The following is a 27,847-nucleotide window of genomic DNA, read 5'->3' as shown; positions in this document are numbered from 1 at the left end:
GAACGTTTAGCAGTTGTGTGTGGGAAGGGGGAGTTAGGGGGTGGGGGCAACGTCGCCTTTTCGGTGAAAAACAAACTGTGCAACGTGCCTCTTGAGTGTGTGAAGTGCTATTCCACTCAACTGGAGTGTGATTCACTTTTAATGAGATGGAGGTGAATGAGGAGTTGGCCAGCCTTCACAGAGAGGTACAAAAAGTTGTATTTCTCTCTTGTATTTCTCTTTTCCCATCTGTCAAAATGTGGCTGGAGAGAGGCAGCGCCTTGACTTGTCTGTTGTCTTGTCTGGAGATTGTTGTTGTTGTTGTTGTTGTTGCATTTTTTATGGTTTAGTATTAAGACTTAGATTGACACCATACACGCTCTGCTCCACAGGGAATACAACGGATGAGTCACTTCAAAAGAACTTGGAAACGGGATTTGGGATTTTCATTTACTGCACAATCGTCATTGTTTCTATTCTCTACTCCTGCATACTAAACAGCACGTTTCATTTAGATTTTTAAAAAAATATATATATTTCAGGTTTCATTATTTTGCAGTGGATCCTATTCCGGTGTAGTAACTCACTTCGCTGCCATGCAAACACACGCCATATGAAACACCGTCAGGTTTCTGAAAGGCGAGAGCACAGCGTCGACTCGTTGCGCTCATAATAGCTGAGCGGCAGCAGAGAGAGGCTGCATATGTGGGATCCGACGGTGCTACAGCAGGATTTCTGCACGGCTCCAGCGCTGAACTTGATTTCATTAACTTTGAGAGAAAAGAGATATTATTAAAAACACCGGCTAATGCAAAAATACCCACGTTACAATTTAATTTCTAGATTTACTTCTTAGTCCAGCTGACAGTAACAACACAGTTTTTAAAACACATGAGCTCTTGAGCTGTAGGTTGGTCTGTATAGGCTGCTACACACGCTGGCTTTCCGGACACAAGTTGGGGAGCAGAGACAGGAGTTTGCCCATGTGAGCATCACTTCAGAACCACGGACAGATCCGAACCGCTGCCTGGCAGGCATGCTGAAAGTGAACAACATCTGGACTCTGCTCGCCACATGAAGCTCTCCGCGTTGTCTATGCATTGTAACGCGGCAGTGTGGAAACTAGACCTGCACATACTATACCCTGCGAGATACATCTTGTGCTACAGCCAGGTAAAAAAAAAAAAGATTTTTTGTTAACAACTTTAATGTTTTCCTTGGGGTGATTCTTTTCTTTTTTTCATCACGGGATATTCACGCCTCTGCATTTTCTAGTGGGATCTGCATTTGTATTTTAAATTATCTGAGGATAAACCTTCGGATATGGATTTAGGTATCATTAAATCCCGTTACATTTCCCAACATGTCTCTTTTCATCTTAGACAATGGTCACAAGTGAATGTGTCTCAGTGCAAACAGCAGCTCAACTTGATCTAATGTTTGCCGTATTTTAATCAATCAAACAAACGCATGAGTGTGACTACATCTACAGGAATAAATATAAAAAGTTGTTGACCCTTGACCCTAAATATTTGGCACATTTGCCGTAGTGTCAGAAGAAAATTGCATAATCTAATATCGAAATCAGATTTTTTTAGGCAGCGCCCTAAACAGTAGCCTCCTGCTTTGAGAATGAGCTATTTACAGTTTGCAAGATTCATAAAAGTATTTACTCTTGGCTAAATATTGAAAACTAATCTGGAGTTGGGTAAATAAGTCATTGCACATTGTTGCAATGGATCGGACAGGATGTGATATAGCAGAGGGAATTCTCTCAAATTAAAGAGGATATCCACGCCTTCATGATCAATGATCTTATTGAAAGATGCCATCATAGTAGCTAGCAGTCCATAAATAAAGACTGCTGTAGCCAGAGTCAGTCTCATGTCTACCTTTGCCTCTTATTCTCAGTGTGAGGTTTAAACACAATTAAGCTTTCTTAGGAGTAAAATCCAGGTAAAATATTAATATTAACAATTAAGTCATAGGATGTTTCTGAGAGCCAAACAGACTGTCAGCCAGGGTCCTCTGTCCTATTTTGATAAAAAAAATAAAAATAAAAATGCACTAGATCAACTCTCAGTAAACTGGCGTGTGGCCACCACAGTGGCATCCTAATTCCTCCAGCTGACAAGTCCAGGTGGAGGGATAAACTGTGTCCCACCCCCTTCACTGGAGATGATATAATGAATTAAATCAGTAGTGACTGCAGTCTTTAAATGTATTAGCCTTGAACAGCTATTTAACTTTAAACTGAAGCTCATGAAGCTCATACTGTAAATGCCTCACAACTAGTTTGTGTCTTGCCTTTACACTGCAAATAATACTGGTTAAAATGTCTAGTGTCTTCTGACTAAATAGCTTAGTTTTCCAGCAATGTGAAAATCTCCTGCTCACGTTTGTCATGTTGAGAGTTTTTTGGTCACATTACATTAGTGTGGTTTGTCATAATAATGAGAACAAATAATATCTGTTCCATCAGTGTTTGTAAATATTGGAACATAATTCTTTATGGGACAAATGCTGTGTCTAGGCTGTTGTTACTCAACAGGCTTAATGATTCGTGTGTAGCAGATTAGACACTAAATTAAATGTCATGTAATGTACATTTACATTTTCAATAAATTGCACACAGGCTATGTGCCAAATTAAGCTGATAGCGAAATCTAAATGCTTGAGGTAATGTTATTGAAATGAGTGCCACGTTATGTGTTAACATTATACAACAGTAGCTATTAAATAACACATCAAATGGTTTTATTGTCTTGGACACCTTTCCTGAAGTGCACAACCATATCTTCAGCTTATTTACAGACATTGATATAGATATATTCCTGCATAGATCTGTGTACATAGTAGAACTGTACATGACAGTCAGCTTCACCGCTGAAAGACACTGCGGTGAGTCATACATTACACATTAGCTATATTTGGATAAGGCAATAAGGAATGGTGTTCTCTGCATCTTTATGCTAATGTTGAAGCAATCCTCCCTGTGCTGGGTGGGAGCAGTAATGCATTAGCTGATGGTTCAAAGCTAAGTTAAGCACACTGCCTTTTCTTTTTGAACTTGCCTTTCAGAGGGAATATTGTGTGAGAGCTGGAGAGCGAGTGACTCTCTTAGCTGCTGAGAGTGACTGTGACACCCTTTTCTACATCAAGATAATTTTAATGATGTGATCGAGGCCTGATAGGAGCTACTTTAGAAGTAAACGGAGACTAAGATTATCATTCGTGCAAGCTGATAATACTGCTGCTGGCTAATTCCAGTGACTAATAGGAAAAAATGTATTTATGTCCATTTATGACTCTCCAGCATTTATTTGCACTTTTTAAAGTACTTGACTCTACTGGACCTCCACCTTCATTTTTGGCCTAGTGTGCATAGGCTTGCCTAATTGGCTGTTCCTTATTGCACAATTAATTCACTCTGTGACCTAGACTTTGCAACCAGAAAGCCTCCATCTGCTTCACCAGAAAGCGCAGAAGAGCAATTAGACTCTTAATGTTGAACTCCTCAAGCTACTGTCTCACCTTGATTCTAATAATAGGGCGCTTCAATACCAAACACCTGCACCTACTGTCCAGGACAGACAGCTCACCTCAGACAGATTTTAAAATAAATCTTTGCACATTACAACATGTAATCCTCTTTGCTAGAGAGACGGTAGTGTATTTATTAATGCACTATGAAGTTTCCCACCCACGACCTGATGTAATATTTATCTGGGGAGAAATTCATCATTTATTACATTCTTTTCTCCTTGCTTTCTCGGTTGTTTGTTGCTGCCACTGCTCTTGGGATGTCACAGGGTATTCTTCAAATGTCCCTGCAAAAACCTGTTTACACACACACACAGACACAGACACACAAACACACACAGACACACAAACACACACACACACACAGATTAACTTAGCTGGGTGTAGCTGCAGAGGCTGGTGTTTTTGTAGCCTACCACTGCATGTCCCCCTCTGTGGGGTTTCTGCCTCTGTGAGCACAGGAAGCAACACACACTCGCTGAATAAAATTTACTGTTAAGATATTGTCGAATAATACAGCATATACTTAATAGTTCATTTGGGCCCATAAGTGACATATTTTCATGTAATATTGCAGTGTCAGTAACAACACTATGTGGCAGAGCAGGAAAAGTCAGTAATGAGCTGCCCACTGCTTCTTAATGGATGGAGGAGTAATAGAGGAAGCACATCAGATCATCCAATCTTCAGCCATGTGAGTTTACTACTGTGAATCCTCAACTTGGATTAAAATGATTAAAATTATGCTCCACTGTTGCATCCCTCTGACTTTCAAATAAACTCTCTAATTTTACAGATATGACATACTATTAGAATGAAATGCAGCAGCAGGGGTTGTAATAATCCTGAAAAGGCTGTTGCTATGAGTGATTAAAACTCCATCATCAAATCTGCTTAAATCCACATATTTGTTGAACTTGTTTGTATGTTTGAAGAATGTGATGAATGACTGAGAACACAATAGGTTCCCTCTTTTTCTACATGGCGTGATTGAACCAGTCTACCTCTGTAATCACACATGATAAGAGCTCCTGGTGAGATTTAAACCTGTAACCTCAATATTGATAGGAATCTACTATATTAGCATACATGTCTCACTGCCCACTTCCCTCCAGTTACCCACCATGTTTCCATGGCAACCACAGACATTCAGGAGAACCACCATCTATGTGATATCTCTGTTGTAAGCTTAGAAAGTATGCTTCACTCGAGAGGTTCCTTAAATATCTATAAATATTTAATATGGTCACTCAGCAGTGGTAACTCCAGGTTTGTCTTTCAGATAAAACTGCAGTGATTATATTTCACACTGGAATCACCAAGAGCCTTATTGAAATAAAACCTACTACTGTTTCACTACGGAAATTCTAATGAGATTCAATGCTCCATCTCAGCCTCCTGACTACGCAGTCTTTACACTGTCCGATTACAGTGTTACTTGTACATGTATGTAACATCTCTGCAGATCACAATAAGCAGATAAAACTTTTCATGTTCATGTGAAAGCCAATACGAAATCTGACAGGAACCCTTTGCAGGAGACATTTTTAATGTCCTTATACCTTGGTGTGACTTGCATACTATAAAAAATACCTGTGGATGAGAAGATGGATAGATAGATGGACAGAGAGAGTGGAAGACAGATGGCAGTATGATACATAGATACATGAATAGAGTGATGAAGATGGATAGATAACTGTAAAAAAAAGTATTCCTGCTTGATTAACTGGGTAATTAGTTTCTCCTTTATTCTCTCAGTAATTATCAAACATGCTGCATCCACTGAGAGAGGACTTGAAAGTGCTTTGCCTCCCCACTCTGTGATCCTCTTCTCTACTTCAACCAGCTGATCCCTGCTACCTGATCCGGCCATGCTGAGTGGGATGCTCTACCCCAGCTCGTTGGCCAATTCTGCCTATTGCTGGATCTTCCATATACTCCTGCTTGAGCTGCTGGTTCCAGGAGTCCTGCCCAGCATCTCCAGATTACCCCCCATGGCCAAACGTGAGATCATCATAGAGGGGGACTTGGTGATCGGAGCTCTGTTCCCTGTGCACGAAAAGGGTGAAGGGATGGAGGACTGTGGTAAGATCAATGAGCAAAGAGGCATCCAGAGACTGGAGGCCATGCTGTTGGCACTTGATGAGATTAACTCCAGCGACCATATCCTTCCCGGGCTCCAGCTGGGGGCTCACATCTTGGACACCTGCTCGAAGGACACATACGCTCTGGAGCAGTCCCTTGATTTTGTCAGGGCCTCACTCACCAAGGTGCATGACCCAGGCTTCATCTGCCCAGATGGCTCAAGACCAATCCAAAATGAGGTTCCACTGGCCATCTCCGGGGTCATTGGAGGATCCTACAGTGATGTTTCCATTCAGGTAAATAAGCCAAATTATGTATCTCACATGTTTCGAGTTTCAGTTACATGTGTACAGTATACATTTACAGAAAATAAAAGCAACAGCAACTGCTATAGGCAGTGATTAGGGTGGTGGACACATGTCTCACTTCCTGCTTTACTTAAATTACTTAACAAATCATGACTCTCTTTAACCTTAACCAGTTGCCAGTTACTTATACACGAGTCATAGAGATTTTTAAGTGTTGACAATGTAAATAAAAGTTTTTGGCAATGGTCACATAAAAGCATATTGCAGAATAAACCTATACTATATGCAATATGTTTTATCTAGAGATGAAGGTTGGAATATTTTTGTTTTCAATAGGTTTAAAATTGAATGGTTTATTTGTTCTTGAAGTGCAGTTTAAGAATGTTGCAAGTTAAAATTTGTACCTCACAGAAAAGCTGACCTTTTTATTTGAAAGATATTATATTAATTTATGCAGACTCACGCCCACATTCACCATAAATGCAGATAAAACCAAAAATGCCTTGCATCTAGGCTGGAGGGCGTCCATAGAGAGGAGAATTTGCTTTGGCTAGACTAAGAATCCACCTGGGATAATTCAGTTCGAAGCATCAGCATCACTTTGTCAGCGACTTCATTTCCGGCTTGGAAAGCAAACTGACCTTTCACACTCATATGAAAGGTTGCCAGAGGCAAAACATCTGAGCATAATTAATTAATTCTGATTGCCCTCACACACCATAATTACCGTGATGCACTGGGTGTTAGTGAGACAAAGTGTGTAGGGATAATTTTGTTATACTTTCCATTAACTCCAGTTCATAACACACTTATTATCCACGCACCCACACATGCACACACAAAGGAGAGTTTTTTTCATTAGTGGCAAAGCTTTGACAGTAAATGCCTTTGCATATAAAGATAATTTTTAGAAGCAATGAAGTGGGTTGTTGGAGATAATTCTTGGTTTAGTCACAGAAACGTCATTTGCTTTTAAATAATAACATGTTTCAAATGTAACCACGCTTTTCATTCCTTTTCATGTCTGCACCTGCTACTGTATCTGTTTGATTGACTGGTTGTTGATTGTTTTAGCTAATAAACTTTCAAAGTCAATAAAACCATATCAATATATAATCATTATGATGATTTAGTAGCTTCTGCAAAACCATCAATGGTATTTTGATTGGCTAAAGCAAATACTCTACATTTTAACTTCTCTCAATTTAATATTCCTGTCCCATAATTTACAGAAAACTTTTTTTCATCTAAGAGTGAGATGACATAATTTTTACTACTCCCCAAGCATGTACAGAGGGGATGTTGCTGGGGGCCCTTGCCTTTGCAATCTCTTTATCCATACTTGCTACAAACATTTTCCCTTCCTTTTCTGATCATGAGCTGGAGGCCGTGTTTTAACTTTATGTCCTTAAAGTGTCGCCAAAATAGGTCAACATCTAACCTAAATAAAAGTTACACAATACCACCCACTCAGACCACTTTTTGAATACACAGGTAAACCGACCAAATTAATCACAAGATGGCATCCACATCCCCCAGCAGTGAACACAGTGTGACAGAACTACACATTATAGGAAGAAGACTGTTAGCTTAGCTTTCCAGCCTGATGCTCAGGAGGTTAAAGCTGCCAGTGTTTCATTAGAGCAAAGTGATTCACACACTTGTATTAAATAATTAAATAAAACAATGTGATCTAAGTTGTAATTTGCAGGAATGCCTAATCCAAAAGATGTTTGAGTGTTTTTATTTACATCATTGTCTATTTTGAAACCTACCAAGTCCTATGCATTGCCTTTGATATAGAGTTTTTTAACTAATTATTGGATTTCATATTTTATTCATACTATAAATAATAACATAATATAATAATATAAATATAATATTTTATAACATAATAATATTTTAACAGATTCTTTGAATAAGTTGAGTACTGAAGTCTCTATGTGATTCTTCTGTTAATGTCTTAGCTCTAAAATACAGTTCAAACTGTAAATGTGAGACGTGTAGTGATGAATGCTGCATGTAAGCATGTAAAAACTTAATGGGAGGTCAGACAGACTCAACTGTCAATGTCCATTTTACCATATTGGAATCAGTTAAGCCTCCTTTAAACACAAGGATTCTCCACTTAAAACGAAGTAGATTATATTGGTCTTCTCCTGTAATGTTGATGATGCACTGACAAAAGGACAGCATGTTTTTGAGAAGCATGAAAAGGCCTGTCTGTGTGTCTCCTTTTGAATGAGTCTACAGCAATCACACCGTTGCAGGGTTTCAAAAAGAAACTCGCTGCCTTTGAATTTTTTTGTATGAAAACATACCTCTACTGTCACTATGTTCAACAGTCCCTTTGTTAGCGTGTATAGTTAGTGGGGACTATAATGAATTGAGCCGTGAGAACGGTGAGAATCCAATGGTGGGATTTTTTTGAGATGTCACTGGTTTAAACAGCCCCTTTTCATCCTAGAAAAGCACTTTGTGGAGATGAAGGGCATTATATAGTGAGGAGGACAAGTGCCAGAGACGGTCCTGGGGAACTTTGATTAGGGCTGCTTTTCCCATCTGTGGGGTGCATCTCTATTGGCTGGCAGGGACATGTCCACCTGCCTGTGGAGAGGAGGCCAATGCTGTCTCTGACAGGGGCCAACAACAAGATGTGGGAAAAATGATGGGAAACAACCCAGTTTCTCCTCAGCCTCAAACGATTCCCAGCGACATTTAAGAGGCTTTCATCACAGTCTTTCTCATTCTGCTGTATGTTCTCGATTTATCTTCTCACTGTTTAATTATTTGAAAACAGTCTTTATTGCCATTTTGAATGTTAGCTGCATCAGCAATGAGTGATGACTCAGTCCTAACAGCCTACACTTTATCAGCTATGAACTTCTAGCATTATAGAGACATAGTTTTAAAATGAATAATCAAAGCATTCTGAACTATTCTCACACTTTTGTTTGCACAAGTTCAAATCCACAAGTCACAACACTTAACCACAACTTTAATAGTTTCAAAACACACATACACAAACATTTCTGCATGTCTTTGTATAATTGAACTCACAAGCATAAAAAGAAACAAAAGGAAGTTTTTATGTGGCAATAATGAACTATGATATCCTTGCAGGACAGTTCTCCCATCTCCTAAAAATAAAAAATTTAATACTGCAATACATGGAGTGTTCTCACTTGAGAGGGTAGAATCCAAAAAAATGTAATATTGTATGTTAAAAACACCCCTAAACCCTTTAAGACATGAGGCAAAACCTCTCACTGCTGCAGCTGCTGGGAAGGTCCTAAATAATTTGAGGTCATAAGAGTATATGTCCTGCCGTACTGTATATTGATGTTTCATATATATTTTTTTGCAATACTTTATTAAATCTGTGTTGCACAGAAGAACTGGAGAGACTTTATTGTGTTTCAATCTTCACAATGCGTGTCGGGTGAAAAAAAATCCTGCTTTGGTGTTAACTTCAAAAGGGTCTTGTTTATCATGTGATATTAAGGCTGAATCCCCCATATCTCCCTCCCATCTACTCCTCTGCCTAAAGTGTTATTTTTGAACTGGAAATTTTATCACATTCGCAGAACACAGCTCAGCTCCTTAATTAGCATCAGAATGTCTTTCAAAGTGAAGGGGAACATTGTAATGACTGGAAGGTTGGTTAGAGTCAGGACCCACACTGTCAATAAATGTTGATGGTCCATCGATTTGCAGACACACTTCCCTTCATCTCATATTGCTTAGTTTTTAATGTTTTCTTTGTTTGTTTGTTTGTTTGTTTTTTCACACGCTATCACAGGAATAAATTATCAGTCTTTGCTCTGAACCTGTGGCTCTTATTTGTTGTGGTGCTTCAGTGTGTGACAGAAGCATTGCATTACAGTCTTAATGCCGTAGCAATAAGTGGACTTTTGTGTTAAGTTTTAAGCTTAAAGCTAAAAAAATGATAAAGAACAATCTTTTTTAAGAGATGTACGCTGTACTTTAGAGTGGCTCGAAAGGTTGCTGTTGTGCTGAGCATATTGCTGGTGGGAGGAAATAATAGATGTAAGTTTGATGTGAAATATCGTTTCTGTCTTAAATATTTCATGCAAGCAGATCAACACACAATTACTTCTGCAACTGCGTTCTTGGATACAGCAGACAAGTTATGATACTGTTTATTTCAATCAAATACAGTACAATATATACGGTATTATAAACATGATTGAATACACCCAGTTGTGGTGGGCAGGGCACAGAAAAGGCACTCTGCTCCATTTATTGTTTTAATAATGTCTCTTATAATTATATTTATGTAGTGCTAAACTGTTTTGCCCATTATTGTAGCAGACAAAAAACAAAACCATAATCTTTCCAAATCCTTAACAAAGTGGACTTGTGTCTAAACAAAACCTTCAAAAGTTAAATATCTGATCTTTTTTTTCACATGTCTTAGGTGTGGTGAAATTGATGGTGGCAAGTTGTGTCTACAAGGATACGACATCCATCCATCCATCTGTAACTGCTTATCCTTAGGGATGAAAGGCAGGTTATACCCTGGACAGGTTGCCAGTCTATGTCAGGGCCAACACAGAGAGACACACAGACAGACATTCACACTCACATTGACACCTACAGGCAATTTAGAGTCTAAGGATACAACAGTTAAAATGAATGGGGATAACATACGTCTTCTAATAAGGTTAGACCAGTTTAAGCAGCCTGTTACGTCAAGAAATGTCCCATAAATCAAACATTATCTTTATCAGCTGTAGAACAGATAGATTGCTGATCCAACTGATATATGATGAAATGGCACAAGCTATTCAACAGTGAGCACTGCTGTTGCTGTGACTTTTCTTCCTTGGCAGTAAAAAAGAAGATACCTAGGTGAATGTGGCACGATTACAGACAAAAACAGATGAGGGTGGTAATGTATGTTTTTATGCTGTACGGGGCTGGTGCAGTTTGCAAGTTTTACTCTACATGCCATACTGTAGCTCCAGCAGGGCTCAGCTTGACAGGCCTCTCCGGACATCTAGACCAACCAGCCAACATTAACATTAGTGGTCTTAATATTGTGATGGAGGAGGAGAAACAGCATTACTACTCTAAGCCACCTGCAGCTACACAGCCTGCGTGTAAGGGTGGTAGAAATACTCAAGCGAAATAATACGTTGTCTGCAAAAAGTACCACTGGAAATCTTTTATTGTAGCAAAACAGGTGTAATAATTAATGAAATCTAAGGGTCAAAGATCCCTATAGTTAAAACATTATGTGCTAGCAGGTGGTTAACTCATAATGATACATCAACATCACATTTAATATTTTTATATTAAAAACCCCAGGTGGTGTTTATGTTCTTGCTGATCAGTGTAAATTGCATAAAGCCATGTACTTTCTATGTACTGTAAAATATGTGATGACAAACATAAGAGAGTTTGTTTTGTTCTTATTAGGAGTGCAGGCCTAAAATCCCATAATACACTGCATTGTGATGCATCTCAGACACATCATATAAGGTTTCCATGCAAACTACAACCGAGTTTAGGGATTCATGAAACGTAAAGACCATAGTATGATAATCTCAAATGTTTCATCTGCTTGCAGAATTTTTAGATGTTTACTAAAACATATTCTGACAATGTTGGTTTGTCCCAACCCAAGACAAAAAAGTATAATACAATTATTTGAGGTTATTCTGCCTTTAAATTGGGTCCTCAAGTCAGTCAGTGTTAGCTTTTCAGGAATTATATTCTGAAATAGCTTTTTTAGGGGGGTAGCATTAAGGTAATAGTGAAGTGTGGGTCCTGACTCTAACCAACAGGGTAATAGTGAAAATTGTTTTTTAACTGTAAGTGGATTAAAATTACTCAACTAATATCATAGTAATTATCAAAGTAATATCCAGGAAATAGTTTGATATAAGCAAGGGGTGTAAAGGAAACATGTGGTAGTTTGTTGGAGAACAATGGAACAGAGCTGTCAAATGCAACATTACCTGGTTCTGCTTTATTTCATGTTTATCTTTAGTGATAATGATGGATGGCGTGACATCTCCAAAAGTGAATCTGTATACACTATAGATCATAAGCGATGCCCCCTCCATATTATAAACCTATAAACCTTATTGGAAATTGGCCATTTTTCTACTACGTTTGTTTCTATAGGAACACTAGACTGCAGCATCAGGTCACTACACAGTGTTTGCAGTGAATAAACCAATGAAACAATTCTTACTTTTTTACATGTTGATTTGCTCCCTCTTCTCCCGTGTTGAGTCTCACTTGGCCTCTCAATAAAAGTTGGCAATTATACCACAAAACTTTTTATATGCTTGTGTATATATATAAAATTCAAAGGGACACTGTAGGGAAGGAGACATATAGTACAACTCTTATAAGGAAACATTATAGAAAGTTTCACTAATGAACCTCTTGAATAACACAAGCGAAACAAGACCTTAACTGCTTAATGTGCTGCCATAATCACCATCATATAACCTATGATACTAATGAGGGCATTCATCTTATTAATTAAGTAATTTGCAAATACTGCAGTTCTTTGTTCTCAAACAACAAATCTGCACTAATCATAAGATTTGTGTATGTTAAAAGAGGAGTAAGTTTTAAAATGTTCTTTTAAGGTTTCTTTATGCAGTTAATATACAAATGTCTTCAGAGTATATGTTTCACCTTATGCCTTTAACACGTATTACTGGGTTTAGTTACCAAGCACTTTTAGACTTTAAGAACCACGAAGAGCATTAAGAACATCATTGGTGCCTCAATCTTTTTATCGCAGTTGAGATCCAGACAAACTAATGTGTCGCTCTTTAATAAATTGGTGCTTTTCCGTGGCGACTTGACTTGCTTGTAGTTCTTGTAGATGTTTCACCTTTAAGCAGTTGCCTTTGAACAGCCCCATTGGGATAACAACGTGAGAATCTTCACAGAATCTTAAATAAGTAGTCAAAGTGTTGGCAAAGGGCAAGTATTCATCTAGTGGTGGGTCCTCATTAAGAAATTAAATGCTAAGTTTGGATATTTGAAAATCTCGTGCTTTGAGAAGAAATGTAGTTGTAATACTACAGAGCTAGTACTCTTAGTATTCATATCTGACTTGCTGATAGAGAGACAGAGAAATACTGCATGAGGATGAACAGACGGTTACTGTCACACACTCCAGTGCCGTCCTGAAAGGTTTGCTGTCAGGCTTCTCTAAGAACCACTGATGAAGGCCAACTCCCTGAGTTAAAACAGTGCAGGAGAAAGCTACCTTATTACCATGCAAGTATGACTGACCAACCTAGTGTAGCTGCTCATATGTCGTAGCCGGCTGCATACAAAACACTGCGTGTATCACACCCAACATAATTTAACCAGGGGAGGATTCTTCTTACATTAACACCAGAACTAACATCTTTCAGTGGGCAATTTGTTTAAATCTCTGTCCTATATTCTACTATAAATGTTGGAGAAAATTATAAATACATACAATTTACTTTTACTTATTTTTTGTTTTGCATTGACTGTTATATTTGGGGTAAAGACAAATAGTTCTGCTTTGAACTCAATACTAACATCCTGATTTTTGAGAGCTAAGCAATGGCCATCTTCTGTTATCTCTTTCTGAATGGGAGTTTTCATATACGGTGTCAATCAGCTTGTTATAAATTAGTAAATGAGTCTTGAATAATTAATCCAGCTACTGCATGTCGATATAATTTCTAATATTATGCCAAGGATTCATAGCTTTGTTTAAGTTCTCATGGGTTGGAATAAGCAAGTTGTTAGAGACAAATGGTACTTTTAATAAGTTGTATGGAGTATGGGAGCTTCCAATTATATCCATGGGGATGCCATTGTTTGGAAAGCCTCCAGGCATACAATGATGCCTAAGGGAGGAGGTAGTCATATTGAGGCTCATGGGTTGTCACTAATCACCACTGCCTCTCATGAGGAATCCAGCAGAGTGACAGGTTTTCACCAACCCTCTGTCATAGTAATCTCTAATGCTTTGTGAGAAAATAATTGCTATGATTTTATGCTATGAATCTGACATAATCGTTTAAGCAGTCTTGCGTCCAACACAGATGCCTTGCCGAGCTCTGAGTCAGAGATTCTTATCCCCCCTCATTGAACTCTGTACCACCTGCAATCCCCTTCCCAAGGAAATGTCTGGGGTTGTTGCACATCAAACCCTCTGACAGAGCCTGTACCAAGTTTTAAATGACTTGACAGAATGACTTTAATGTGAAAAAACAGCAAAACACACTGATAAAACTCTTATCTCTGTGCCATTGCTGCTGTTGTTATCTGGCTCTATCTGTAAAGGGACCTGTGGTACTGCTGCTGGGGATGTGAATCCCTGACAGTAAACAGTTGAGAATAGAGAAACATTGCACTGTAGCTGTTTTTACCACCATGGTCTGACCTGGAGCACATATCAGACAGAAGCTGTACTCTACAATGGCTCCACTTCATTCAAAGTCCAGATGGAAATCTACAGTGTATATATTTTGAAAAGTTTCAAATGCAGCACTCTAGCATGTAGCTCTAAAAGTCAAATTCTGACTATAACAATCCTTTATGTTGTCATATCCCCCAGTCACCCATCATACATCCAAATAGTTTCCAATAATTTACATATATCACACAATTAACTTTTAAAAAACAACATAAATGAAAAATATGAAATGAGCAGAATAAACTGGATATTCTCTCCTCGTTCACCAGGTGGCCAACCTTCTGCGACTGTTCCAGATCCCTCAGATCAGCTATGCCTCCACCAGTGCAAAGCTCAGTGATAAGACCCGCTATGACTACTTTGCCCGCACCGTGCCCCCTGACTTTTACCAGGCCAAGGCCATGGCTGAGATCCTGCGTTACTTCAACTGGACGTACGTGTCAACAGTAGCTTCAGAAGGTGACTATGGTGAGACTGGCATTGACGCCTTCCAGCAGGAGGCTCGCACTCGCCAAATCTGCATCGCTACCTCGGCCAAGGTTAGCCGCTCTATGAACCGCCAGGGCTATGAGAATGTGATTCGCTCACTGCAGCAGAAGTCCAATGCCAAAGTGGTCATCCTCTTCACCCGCAGTGAGGATGCTCGTCAGCTGCTGGTAGCTGCTTCTCGCATGAATGTTTCCTTCACCTGGGTGGCCAGTGATGGATGGGGAGCGCAGGAGAGTGTGGTGAGGGGCAGCGAGACTGCAGCAGATGGGGCTTTCACCATCGAGCTTGCCTCTTACCCGATCAGAGAATTTGAAGATTACTTCACCAAGCTGAACCCATACACCAACACAAGGAACCCCTGGTTTAAGGAGTTCTGGGAGCTCCGATTTCACTGCAACCTCCAGGAGCATGGCTGCAGTGAACACAGCCTGCGAGATGGAACATTTGAGCAGGAGTCCAAGATCATGTTTGTGGTCAACGCAGTTTATGCCATGGCCCATGCTCTGCACAACATGAGACAAGCTGTATGTTCGAATATGTCCAAGGTCTGTGATGCCATGAAACCAGGTAACGGCAAAAGATTCTACAAGGAGTTCATCCTGAAGACCAGATTTGAAGGTCAGCATTGCAAATGCAGACACGATAAAGGCTTGTGTTATTTGTTTTTTATATGAAATAGATTTTCAAAAACTACGCCAGGAAATAAATTAATTGTAAACATTTTAGTGTTAAATAAAGCAGGGTTCCAAATAGGCATGGCACATTATTAAGACTTCAAATGATTTCCTTTGAAATGCTGAAAAAGGATTTGTAATTTCCATTTCAATTAGCTAAAATAAGCCAGGAATTAGCATGTAGAAGTCAGTGGGAGTGGTGCTTGTCTAGAATATACTTGTGAGAATATGTTGGGTAAATAGAGACTCACATTTAGATCCACTAAAACAGCAGGAAACTAGTGAGGTTTTATGCATTTTATAGCATGTGTCAGGATTTTCTTTATTTCTTTTGTAATTTTTATGTTATTTTCAGCATTAATAAAACGTCTTATAGTACGACAAATATTATAGTGTTCCTATAAGATTTACTAGTATATATATGCCAAGCCAAAGTTAGAGTTACATAAGTGTTGTTCTTAGTTATTAATATAGGTTTTTGAATCTTTGAAAGTCAACTTTGCTCTATGTTTGCTTCCTTCCAGCTCCGTTCAGACCTGCAGATACAGATAGCATGGTGCGCTTTGATTCTTTTGGTGATGGCATCAGCCGCTACAACATCTTCTACTACCACAAGGAAGAGGGGAAGTTCATCTACAAAAAAGTTGGCTACTGGGACCAGAATCTGACCCTTAACACCACCCTAATACCCTGGCATGGCCACGTACCACCGACATCCCAGTGCAGCGACCCCTGCAGGAAGAATGAGGTGAAGAGTATGCAGCCTGGTGATGTGTGCTGCTGGATCTGTATTCCCTGTCAGCCCTATCAGTACCTGCAGGATGAGTTCACCTGTGCTGATTGCAGCTTTGGTCTGTGGCCTCTGGATAATTTGACTGGCTGCTACGATCTGCCTGAAGAGTATATCCGGTGGGAGGATGCCTGGGCCATTGGGCCTGTAACCATCTCTTGTCTTGGTATAATGTGTACTCTGTCAGTTGTGGGTCTGTTCTTTAAACACAATGAGACACCTGTAGTTAAAGCAAGTGGACGTGAACTCTCCTACATTCTTTTGCTGGGAGTGTTGATGTGCTACAGCATGACCTTTATCTACATTGCCAAACCTTCTACTGCTGTTTGCACCCTGCGTCGTATTGGCTTGGGCACCTCATTCGCAGTGTGTTACTCCGCCCTGCTAACCAAGACCAACCGGATTGCTCGCATCTTCAGCGGCGTGAAGAATGGAGCGCAGAGACCGCGCTTCATCAGCCCAGCCTCTCAGGTAGCAATCTGTGGCGCTCTTATATCCTGCCAGCTGCTTGTGGCTGTTATCTGGCTGTTGGTGGAGGTGCCAGGAGTTCGGAAGGAGGTGAGCCCAGAGAGAAGAGATGTGGTCACCCTCAAGTGCAACAGCAGGGAGTCCAGCATGCTCATTTCACTCACTTACAACTGCATCCTTATTGTCCTCTGCACTGTCTACGCCTTCAAGACACGAAAGTGCCCTGAAAACTTCAATGAGGCCAAGTTTATTGGGTTCACCATGTACACTACCTGCATCATCTGGCTCGCTTTCCTGCCTATCTTCTATGTCACTGCGAGTGACTATAGGGTAACTATCTATGAAAAATTGTTTTTATAAAATGTATTGAGTATTTTCATTTTATATTTCTAGATACTTTGTAAGCATACTGTTGTGGAATAATTTAAACACTAACCCTTGTGTGTTTACCATTCTTAAAGGAAATGTGTCACTTTCACATTCTATTTGATCACCGTCACCCAGACTCATGAAAGAAGGGGCTTTCATGTAGGTTGAAATGTCTTTCAAGGCAGGAACAAAGATTCCGCAAATGGATGAGGCCTGAATATACAGGCAGAAATAATTAACGACCATCAAAGTGATTCACTGATTTTACTCAATGTTTAAGATGTTTAAGATTTAACATGCATTTTAGGAATTCTGTAGAGTTGTTACAGCATTGTTATTAGTTACCAAGGCTAAATCACATGTTGTCCTCCATAAAGTGAACTTGCCATGCAGCATCATGACCTGTAGTCAAAATAATTGCAAGCAAGGACAGAGAGTGCTGCTCATTTAGTGCACTGCTTTCCTAACAGTCGGAGTAAATATAGCACATCTGCGGCAGAGTTGTCACATGAGAGTTTTGCAGGATTTTGCCTTTAGACAAGTGGCTAATGACTAAATATAACTAATATATAGAGATCACATAAATGACGATTAATAAATAGGATGTATATGTATTACTATTACTGGCTGTTTTCGTGACACTGGAGCTGACCAAAAATTAGAATGTAGATACCTGATACCAAATTGCATAACTGCAATTTGTGAAGTTAGTCAAAAAGGACAAAACATCAGACATAAAGCTGACACACCATGGAAGTTATGAGTGCTGGTGCTTTAAGGCGAGACTCAAGGCTACTGCCACAGCATTTGGTCAGGGCATGCAACAAGGCCTTTGTTGTGCAAACAGATGGGGGGAGGTCTAGGATCACACAAGCTTTGTATCATCATGAAGTACCTCAGGCTTTTCATGTCTGTTGTGATCAACCTTCGTGGCACCCACACTGTGAGCCCAAAGCTTTTACCTTTTCTGATCCTCACTGGGATTCATGTGACCAGCTGAACACTAGAATATAAGGCTTCATGCAGCACATGTAATAATTGAAAGTATGAGAGGTTTGGCACTGAAACAGGGACCTTGATACTTTAGTTCTGTGTGACACCAATAATAATGGCTGTGAGTTCATTTGCCACATTTCAAATTAGAGTTGAAGAGCACAGAAATGCTGTATTCCAATGAGAGAGCTGCCTTGTTGCTCAGTGAATCATGTTGAACTCAAGGTTTCTGATGGAAACAGGCTTTGTCATGTTCAGAAATCTTTTCACTGTAAACTGTTTCAGATGTCCTTGTCTTGTAAGTTTTAATCTACATATTTTTATCAAAAGTCAACATTATTAGTAAACTGCAGTAAAATAGAATACAGAATCTAAATATCTATGAAATCTCCAAATTAAAATGCATGTATGAATGTAGTATTTCAAAAAACTATAAAGATGTGTTTTAAATAATATAATCAATGATATAAATATAATAAACTAAAAACTAACCCCATTCTCTTTGCTGTCAGTTTCTAAGTGTGAACACATCCTATTGTTGCTCAATAACAATTTGTGTAAAGAGGATGATTTGAACGGCTGCTAGAAAGACATTTTATGGCTAAAACATAAGGGGAAGTAAAGTAATGTTACCCGCATTCCTGGAGGTGTTTTATTTTGAAGTTAAAATGTGTGAACTCTCATATTCTCTTATTTCTGCTGTGCTCTTTTTGTGCAGTATGTTTAGGAGGGATTTCACTTCATGCTGTGGTTCTGCAAATAGAAGTTCCTAGACTGCAGGGGAAATCAGTGGGGTGGGAAGGGATGCTGCTCAGGAAGATGACCCCAGCAGTCAGCTCACATTAGCAGCTGAAATATGACTAACAAGGCCTTGACTTTCCAGGACAGCCAGCTGTGCCTATCCCACTTCTCGTTTTTGCCCTCATATTCATGCACATACAAAAACACAATTAGAATTGCTAACATTCATAACTTAAAACTTTGCAAGCACGCGGACACACACACATACACAAATGCATCATTGAAAACAGAAATGAGGCAAATAGTGCCAGAATAACAACTAGATCAAACATTAAGGTACAGAATACAGCAGCACTATTTCTGTGATATTATTAATTTAATAAATAAAGTTTAAAAAGGTATAATCAATTTTCATATATTAACAGAGGAGCTTGAATAAATGTTTTTCATATATGTAAAAACCGAATCAAAGTTGCATTTAAGATGTATCTTCACATATTCATATATTTATTTGTTTATTTAATAGACCTTTTTATTCTCTGATTACTGGCACTGTTCTGAAAATGTAATTATTGGGACATTGTGTAGGTGAGATGACAGACAGACTGAAAAATAATCTGGGTCAGCTGACGGTGGAGGAGTATTTCAGAATGCTGACAAAAACAATGATGTGAAGAAGAGCATGTACCATTTAATTTATTACGATTATTTTTAATTTACCTCCTTAGTCTATAAAAATGTCACAAGATAGTTAGAGAGTAACGAGTGCAGAAGTATATCTGTTACTAAAAGTGTTTGATCAAAGGCTGTAAATGGCTTGTTTGTGTCAGGAGTGTGGGGGACATGTGGCCTTTAAACAAACTTCATCAGTCCTGAAGACAAAGGGGAAAAGTCCAAACACAGACTTATGTATTCATCATCCACCCACTCCTCTCTCCTCACAGGTGCAGACCACCACCATGTGTGTCTCAGTCAGTCTGAGCGGTTCAGTAGTTCTCGGATGCCTCTTCTCCCCCAAAATCCACATCATCCTGTTCCAGCCCCAGAAAAACGTGGCTTCACTTAGAGTCACAGCCAACCGCTTCAGTGCCACCGTATCTGCTTCAGCCTCTGCTCCCAGCTCAAGCTACTCAAAAGGTACAAACATTCAGCCCTCATTAGTCCATCAAGTGCATGCAAGAGAAATTTATTTCAATTTGATTTAACATCTGAGTAAATTTTCAGGTAAACCTAAAATCAAAATGTTAAGGTATTAACACTTATTGTCAAATGACAGTTAAATGTAAGACTGGGGCCTGTTCGCTCAATGGGTCGAGCATTGGGTTGAGATGCTGTGTGGCCCCAAGCTCTGATAAAATGGGAAGGTTGTGGCAGGAAGGACAACCGGCAAAAATTCATGCAAAACCCACGTGGAACATGTCCGCTGTGGCGACCCCTCAAGAGACAAGCCAAAAGCCGTTGATCTATACAGTTAAATCTAGAAATCACTGTATAGACACTGCATTTTGCAAATAATGATGACATCACTTATGTCCTGCCCTGTGTTCAAAACAATGTGAAAGGAAAGAAAAGGAGTGCATGCTGTGCAGCAGTGTTATGTTTTTACATATTATTCGATGAAAAATGAGTGTATATAAAGAAACCAATTAAAACGGGAAATTACAAAAATGTTCTTTCTTTGTTTCTGTTGTTTGCATCAGCATGGCTGAGCAATTAAAATCCAGTCATATGCTTCTTTTCATGCGGAATGAGAGCAAGTCTTATCTAAAGCTTATTAGTAAACTAACCAATAATTCACAGAACAATCTTCCTAAATAAACAGAAAGTTTACATAGTGAACTCAGTGTAATCTTTATTTTTCAGACAGGTAAAAGTATTCAAAAGTATACTACAGTATATAGTTGCAGACACATTTATTTCAAGGTTATGTTAACTGTTATATATTGAACTAACCGTGGCTGGATTTTTGGGTAGTTTAAAAAATGTGTAAACAAAAAAGTAAACAAGATATTCATCATATTCATCATCAGATCAGGTTTTGTTTCTTAGCAGTGGAGAAACGTTTGCCTGGCTAACATAACTGTTGTTATCTTTTCAGGATCAGCCTCTAACTACGTGCCAGCAGTTTGCAATGGGCGTGAGGTAGTGGATTCCACAACATCTTCTTTGTGAAAAAGGTTCCTCTCTAAGCACCAGACACCACCACATCCTCAGTCGCCCTTTCATCAAACATGGCTGTGTATGACAGAGCCCCCATGCCATCCAACATGATGCAGAGAAACATCTCTGACTGACCAGGCTGACTGGCCGTGGCCTGGATAACTCTAACTGTGAAAGCTAAATGATGTTCCTACAGCGAGCAGTATGTATTAACTGTAAAGCCTTTTTGTATAGATTTAATATGCTGTGATCTCCTTGGTTTACAGATAGATGTGATTAAATGCACCGTGCCTTGTCCTTAAGAGTTTTGTTGTCAAATGGGTGGTTGTGAAGCAATAGTTATACAAAAGGCTGTTCTTATCTTGTCCTTACAGTGCTGTGAATATATCCAAATGTTGTAGACACAAAACAACAAAAACAAATGCTAATGAATAAATTCAGCATTTTCTGTTAAACAAAATATGTGACTAACCATAGTAAACGTGGTGAAAACTAGGCAACTAGACAATATAAGGGACGTGTTAATGTAGACTGGTTGAAAATGTATGCTTTATTGTAATTTATGTAAATAAAACATTTTTTATAATAACATTAAATACTGCTTGCATTTATTACTATTCAAACTAAATGCAAATATTCAGATTCAAAACCAAATTAACCTTCTTGAAAATTTGTTATTTTAGTTTAATCAACTTTTTACCTTATTTCCTCTAATTTTACCAGAGTAAAAGAAAATAACAGCATCTAAAGATGTTAAGTTGGATTCAAGATTTTTCAACAGGTGCAGCATGATTTTTAATTCTGCTTTAATATTAAGACTTGTTTTTGGTGCTCATATCTTTAAGCTGTAACTAGTTATTGAGTGTGTACATGTACAGTGCCTATAAAAAGTATTCACCTACATTACGCTTTTTCATCTTTTATACTGATTGGAGTTTCCTGATATTAAATTGTAATAATCATCTTAACAACCTGCCTGGTTTGTTTATATAGGTTATATGAACATGAAGTACACTTGCAGCTCTCAATATTTTAAATGTCACTATCAATATGCTTGAGCATAAGGGTAAACATTAGTATTTGCTTTAAATTTTTATGTGAGCATTATATAATGAGCAACAGTGTGGGTAATAAAACACAAATATAGTAGAGAAAAGGACACTTTTGCCAAAGCCTAAGAGGACACCTGCAGGAAACCTGAAGCAAGTGCAGAACTAAACAAGCTTATCACTAATATTACTAACATCATATTACAACAGTAATTTTTGTCAACTCCGATATAGTACAGAAATTATGATTAAAGGGCAACTTGACAGATTTTCAACTTGCTTTCTCAACTTCTAGGTATCGTTTATGAATTGTAATAAACTACTTTCTGGCCTCCCTATATCAAAAGCTTCCGGTACATCATTTGGATTTACCAGTACAAATTTAGACAAAGTAGTTCTTATGCTAATGTATTGTATTTCTTAAGCCCTTGGTAATGTTAAAATATAGTTACACGAAAGTTATGTGGATGAGAGAAGACAAGTCTTTTTATAACTCCTACAGTACAACATCTTCTCCTGGTGTAATGCAGGTACAGCCCACACTCTCCACCATGCTCCGATTCCTTCACTGAAACAGCTAAAGCGTTTCTTCACTTAAATCACAGCAGTTTCACTGCTGACACCCACTGGAACAAATCATTCTATGATGAGTATTGGTATTTTGAAATATAAAATAACCTTTTGTATAAGCAATACCATGATACATGAGAATTTATAAATCTTTAATTTACAAAAAAAAAAAAAAAAAAAAGGCCTTTGACAGTCGACTATTCATTCATCTTGGCTTCTTCTTGATTAAGTTTCCTTTTGAGAGGAATAATATAGATCCCATTCTTGGCCTCTTTAAGTCTCCACCAACGTCCCAACCTTGAGAAATACAAACAGAAATTGACAATAAATATGGATACAAACAGGCCAAATATAAAACCAAAACAAAAAGAAGAAGACTTTATTACACTCCTGTTTAGCTTTTCAGTATGAAGTTACATTTCAAACTGCAATTCCACATCTTACTAAAACAAAACCTCTTCCTGCAGTGCATCAAGCAAATTTTTATTTTTACTTTAGACATTTCCAAGAAATTAAAGTAAAGTTAAACTTTTTTCAGTTATGTTCAGCTCTGATTGGAATAGGATTGCTTTTCTTAACAGCAGCACATGCAACTGAAATTTACAAATTAGCCTGAAAACCACCTTATAAAAAGGTACATTACTTAAAATCAAACAAAGGTAAATTTGTGATGTTTTATGGTAAATTGTCCAATAAGTGCTGTCCTTTTAAACTAAGATGAGCTGGGTGTATATCCTCACACAGTATTGTACTTGTAGTCGTTTTTTCTTAGAGAACTTTATACCAAAATCAGAAATATTCTCATTTTAGTCGACAAAAATTTCTAATCTTAAGAAACTGACAAACTCTCTGTACATTTTTAAGATTAAATAATTTCCATGTGTATGAAATTTCTCACAATGAATATGTACAGGACACACACACATCCCAGTATCCCATAAAAACAATACTAACAGTTCAGGAAAGGTCTTCAACTCTGTTGCCTGCTCCCATTTGTACTAAAGGAGCTAGCTTTAGACTGAGAAATTAAGGATTTTTTTTATTTTTTTTTACCTTTTTCAAATAATTCAAATACAAGGCATTCCGATCTCGAGTCTTTAGGATGTAGTGGAGAAGGTGGCAATAATGTTTGCAATTTCCATAAATGTAGTAGGTTTTTAATTATGCACTTTGTAAACAATAAAAAAAAAAAAAACTATTTTTCCCACATTGTCTAATATTCAGTGGCCTTATTACAGTGTCATTTTAAGATAACTTCTTTACAGATAAATAAAAAGATGTCATGAAATCAAGAATCAATGCTGCCATCTAGTGGACATGTCATGCACTGAACAATAATCTAAACAGTGATTATTTGACCTCACCTCCACAGTTTCTATGGAAACATGACCATTAGTTCAGTTACCTGTGCTCCTGTCCAACTCCTGCCACCAAAAACTGACCAGAGCTCGAAAACTTCAGACTGTTGACAAAACCAGACTGGGAGGGGAAGCAGAGGATGAGACAAAATAAGATATTTGGGAAAAGAACTGTTCTAGCTGCCAAGACATATTTACATATACTATAGAGAATATATACACATCTAATGTGACCCTTAAAAAAGAAACAGAAGAGCTTACCACTGGTACACTGAACAAAAGCTCAAGCCTACGATAATTCTGGCCACACTTCCACAGCTGCACCTGTGAGTTGTGTGAACCTGTACAGAAGAACAGAAGCAGCAGGGCATCTTCAGCACAGTTAATCAACATAAATCCAACCATTGCACTGTTAAGTGTTTAGTACACTTAATATGGACCAAATGTAATAATTCTATAAAATAAATTTAGGATTTATACACAACTACTGTAAAAAAACAAAAATAAAATAAGTTTAATTTAATTTATGTGTCCTTCACATACATATGTATGCGTGTTGTTAAAAAGCTAGTAAGGCGACTCTCACAGCAACAAGCACCTGAGGCGACGGTATCTGAATTCTGAAGCGCCGCTACCGAAGCGATCCAATGAGGCTGCTCTAGTTCTTCATCACCATGGCAACCATGAGCCTGCTTGACCGTGCTAAGAGGCTTCTTCTTGTTCACGCACCAAAGGGACACAGAGCTAAGGTCATTCAGAAAATTGCAAAAGGGCAGGAAAGAGAAACACAAATGAATCTTCAAGCTTGATGAGAGCCTGAGAATTTTTTTTTATAAAGCAACATGAATTTATAAATGTACCATCTCTTACCCATCATCAGCTCCTGTTATTATGTGCTCCTCGTTTATAAGCTGTATGCAATCAATTGAACCTCTGGAGGAAGACAAAGTAACACATGATGTGTGTCTTTCTCTTGCCATTACAGGAACATTGTTACATATAAAAAAGGACGACAACACAATTTTGCACCAAAATTAATTAAGCTATAAATTTTTTTAAATTTAAATGGAAGTATTCTGATTGTAAAATTTGCTAGATTCTTCATAACTTGACCAAGAAAAAGCTATTTTTCATGTTACTAGACAATGAAACAATACTAAGGTGCACTAAGAATATGTTTCTTATTCTGGAACCCATTCACTGCTCTGTATGTAATAGGCTGTGAATAGTTTATCTGAAGGTTCTCTTCTAAATGAGCAGTTGAGTTACTAACAGTAACTGGTTGTTGCATGACATTTCACTGCTGCTGCTACTACTGCCACCTCAAAAGCAAATGAACATTTTATTTTCCATTTAAAAACTGAAAACAGGTAAGTGAAAGAGACTGACTCATGGCCGTGAAAGACAAGCTGAGATTCCTCGGCTATCTTCCAGACCCTCACGGTTCTGTCGCGTCCCCCTGCAGTCACACAGCGCTCACGACTCAGACTGTCCAGTCCTGTGATAGCATCCTGATGCCCAAAGCTACAGAGATTTAAACAGTAAAATTTACAAATTCAAAATTTCTGTCAAAAATGCAAATGTTTGACAGTGACATAAAAGTTCACCTAAAAATATTACTCACAGAGTTTCCACATATGCATTCTCATCCACGTTCCAGACCTTAACTGAGCGGTCATGAGAGGCACTATACAGATCATGAGTTCCCTTCCTGAATGAAAGACCCTGTCAGGAAACAGACATTTCATTTAATTTAAAAGGAGAACCTTTGAGCTAGAAGTTTCCTCAAGGAAACTAAAAGATATCAGCTGAAAGTGAGAGACTGAGAGCATACCGACACTGGGCCTTTGTGTCCTGTGAATTTATAAAGATGTTTACACGTTTCAGCCTCCCAAATCATGATCAGTTTGTTCATATCTCCTGTTGCCTAAAAGAATGAAGAAAGAACTCATGAGGGGAGGACAGACTTAAAAAGACCTCACATACTTGACAGGAAATTGCGTACATAGGACCACTATTTACCAAGTATTTTCCATCTGATGATATGGCCATACACAGGATGTGAGCTGTATGTCCAACATGCCGATCTTCTGTACCTTTCCTACCACCATGTATTGTATGCAATTTCTTGCCACTCTCAACATCCCCTGAAGTTTGAAGAAAAAAAAAAAAGAAACTTTTTTCTGAAATGGTAAGACAAATGTCTTACAGTGATTTCATAGGATGTCACTGGATACTTACACTTAATTATTGAACAGTCTTTGGCAGCAGAAAAGATGCACTTGTCATCAGGGGTGATGACCACAGAGGTAATTGGAAGTTTGTGTCCTCTTAACAGCCGTATTTCTGAGGCATCTGGTGGTATGAGCTAAAAAGAGGTGGAAAAAAAATAAATTAAAAAAATCGAATTTATTCAGTTTGTACATAAACAGTTTTTCCTTATGCAGTAGTTTGGGAGATGGATTCCTGTACTTACATCTTTAGCAATAAGACGCTGAAGCTTGCCTTTCTGTTCAAGCTATAAAGAACCCGACAAATGGAAAGATTAGCAATACAGACGTGAAGAAAAAATTATTTTGCGTAACAAATCCAAAATAAACGTCTGACATAAAGGAAAAGAAAAAGTCCAGCCTAGAACTTGTCTCATCTTGAAAGTTCGCAACTTGATAGTAAAAGGACATCATTTACAGAAATTTAATAAGCAATTCAAACTGAAACATAATGTAGCTAAGGGTGGAAAATAAATTTAGGAAAATTCACTCATTTAGGAAGATTCACCCCATGTCAAAGACCTGGTTAATCACTTCTTACCACTTCTTCTTGAAGTCTTCCAGCGATCAGATGAGTTTCAAATGAGTCTTCTTCTGTTTTTTTTTCCTCTGATGAGACCAGATAAAAAAAAGAAAAGACTTGAAGTTAAAATTTCTCTCTACAATGTAAGTTATTAACGCTACATAGCTAATACACGTTTACCTTCTTCCTTAAGCTGTTCGAGGTAGAGCTTGGCTAATCTAAGCTTCTTTTCCTGTGGGGTTTCCTCATATTCGTTCTCTTCATTGGAATGCCTTTTCTTGGAAGCTACAGGACTGAGCAATGAGACAAAATTGCTTCACAATGTTTCTAAATAATAGCTGTGCTTTAATTTCAGTGCACGTCTACAAACTATAAAATCACAAGCAATCAAAAATTCACCTCTCTATCTCAGAGTCGCTGGAAATCTCTTCGTTGCATTTAGAGTTGGTTCTCTTCCCTCGTACTTTGTTCTTAGCACCCGAATCTCCATCACCTTTTGGCTGAGGAAAAAGAGCGGGTTGGTGAAGACAATCAACGTGATTACACTCTCTTCCTTTTTACTTTGTAAGCTTTAAAACAGCAGGTCAGATCAGCTAAAGTGCATGAGCCAACATGCTAGTTAGCTGTTAGTTAGCTAACTAGGTTACTCACCTTTCGTTTTGGCGCCGCTGAATTCTTTCCTTTTTTGACTAATTGGGACTTTTCCTTTGTCTTTATGAAGAAAGACGAAGACATAGTGAAACGCGACAATAGCCCCTCAAACTAAACAATAACTGCAAATATTTAAGCTCACAACTTTCTCAAGCTACTGATCAACATTGAACCACATGGATACACACCAACCAAACTATGCTGTTGAGTCACAATTAAAGTCAGACGCTGATTTGCGGATATTACGGTTCGTGTCAACTAGTCCCGCCTTCTGGTAAAACTCTAAATGTCTATTGGTTAAAATAGGGCCTTCAGATAAGCAGGAAACTGTACTAGAGAGAAATACTTCCCTCGGGGAATAAGTTTTCACAG

General features: G+C 38.3%; 2 protein-coding genes across 7 annotated transcripts; one reads left to right on the top strand and one right to left on the bottom strand.

The window, feature by feature from the left end:
- The first annotated feature begins 52 nt into the window (after positions 1-52).
- On the top strand, positions 53-21,959 carry grm2b (glutamate receptor, metabotropic 2b). 5 transcript variants are annotated; one of them, XM_067505990.1, is made up of 8 exons: positions 53-185; positions 372-1,152; positions 4,100-4,216; positions 5,369-5,903; positions 14,640-15,477; positions 16,058-17,121; positions 19,839-20,031; positions 20,993-21,959. In XM_067505990.1, exons 4-8 carry the CDS (start codon positions 5,394-5,396, stop codon positions 21,064-21,066), a joined length of 2,679 nt encoding a protein of 892 aa, XP_067362091.1. In that variant the 5' UTR covers positions 53-185; positions 372-1,152; positions 4,100-4,216; positions 5,369-5,393; the 3' UTR covers positions 21,067-21,959. The 5 variants fall into 5 exon arrangements, with proteins under 5 accessions (XP_067362091.1, XP_067362092.1, XP_067362090.1 ...); XM_067505989.1 differs by having other exon boundaries at positions 54-185; positions 5,281-5,903; XM_067505991.1 differs by lacking the exon at positions 4,100-4,216.
- An 856-nt stretch (positions 21,960-22,815) lies between these two features.
- Positions 22,816-27,682, bottom strand: rrp9 (ribosomal RNA processing 9, U3 small nucleolar RNA binding protein). Of its 2 annotated transcripts, none has more exons than XM_067505995.1 (15): positions 27,476-27,682; positions 27,224-27,324; positions 27,005-27,117; positions 26,843-26,910; positions 26,508-26,549; positions 26,273-26,399; positions 26,054-26,178; positions 25,866-25,958; positions 25,656-25,756; positions 25,421-25,555; positions 24,902-24,964; positions 24,618-24,775; positions 24,293-24,372; positions 24,079-24,152; positions 22,816-22,970 (listed from the first exon to the last, which is right to left on the bottom strand). In XM_067505995.1, exons 1-15 carry the CDS (start codon positions 27,557-27,559, stop codon positions 22,871-22,873), a joined length of 1,464 nt encoding a protein of 487 aa, XP_067362096.1. In that variant the 5' UTR covers positions 27,560-27,682; the 3' UTR covers positions 22,816-22,870. The 2 variants fall into 2 exon arrangements, with proteins under 2 accessions (XP_067362096.1, XP_067362097.1); XM_067505996.1 differs by having other exon boundaries at positions 24,630-24,775; positions 27,476-27,681.
- Between the last annotated feature and the right edge of the window lie 165 nt (positions 27,683-27,847).

The sequence above is a fragment of the Channa argus genome, chromosome 5 (genome assembly GCF_033026475.1).
Source record: "Channa argus isolate prfri chromosome 5, Channa argus male v1.0, whole genome shotgun sequence".
NCBI classification, from domain to species: domain Eukaryota; kingdom Metazoa; phylum Chordata; class Actinopteri; order Anabantiformes; family Channidae; genus Channa; species Channa argus.
The sequence above is the reverse complement of the archived record's forward strand: the minus strand, read 5'-3'. Positions and strand labels throughout refer to the sequence as shown.

Bases quoted from the DNA above. Each gene is read 5' to 3' on its own strand.
- grm2b (XM_067505991.1), top strand. From the start codon at position 5,394: ATGCTGAGTGGGATGCTCTACCCCAGCTCGTTGGCCAATTCTGCCTAT. The intron at 15,478-16,057 runs GTCAGCATTGCA...GCTTCCTTCCAG, and splicing joins CCTGAAGACCAGATTTGAAG to CTCCGTTCAGACCTGCAGAT. The intron at 17,122-19,838 runs GTAACTATCTAT...CTCTCCTCACAG, and splicing joins TCACTGCGAGTGACTATAGG to GTGCAGACCACCACCATGTG.
- rrp9 (XM_067505995.1), bottom strand. From the start codon at position 27,559: ATGTCTTCGTCTTTCTTCATAAAGACAAAGGAAAAGTCCCAATTAGTC. The intron at 25,757-25,865 runs GTATGCTCTCAG...GTTTCCTGACAG, and splicing joins GACACAAAGGCCCAGTGTCG to GGTCTTTCATTCAGGAAGGG. The intron at 22,971-24,078 runs GTAACTGAACTA...GTATTTCTCAAG, and splicing joins GGAGTTGGACAGGAGCACAG to GTTGGGACGTTGGTGGAGAC.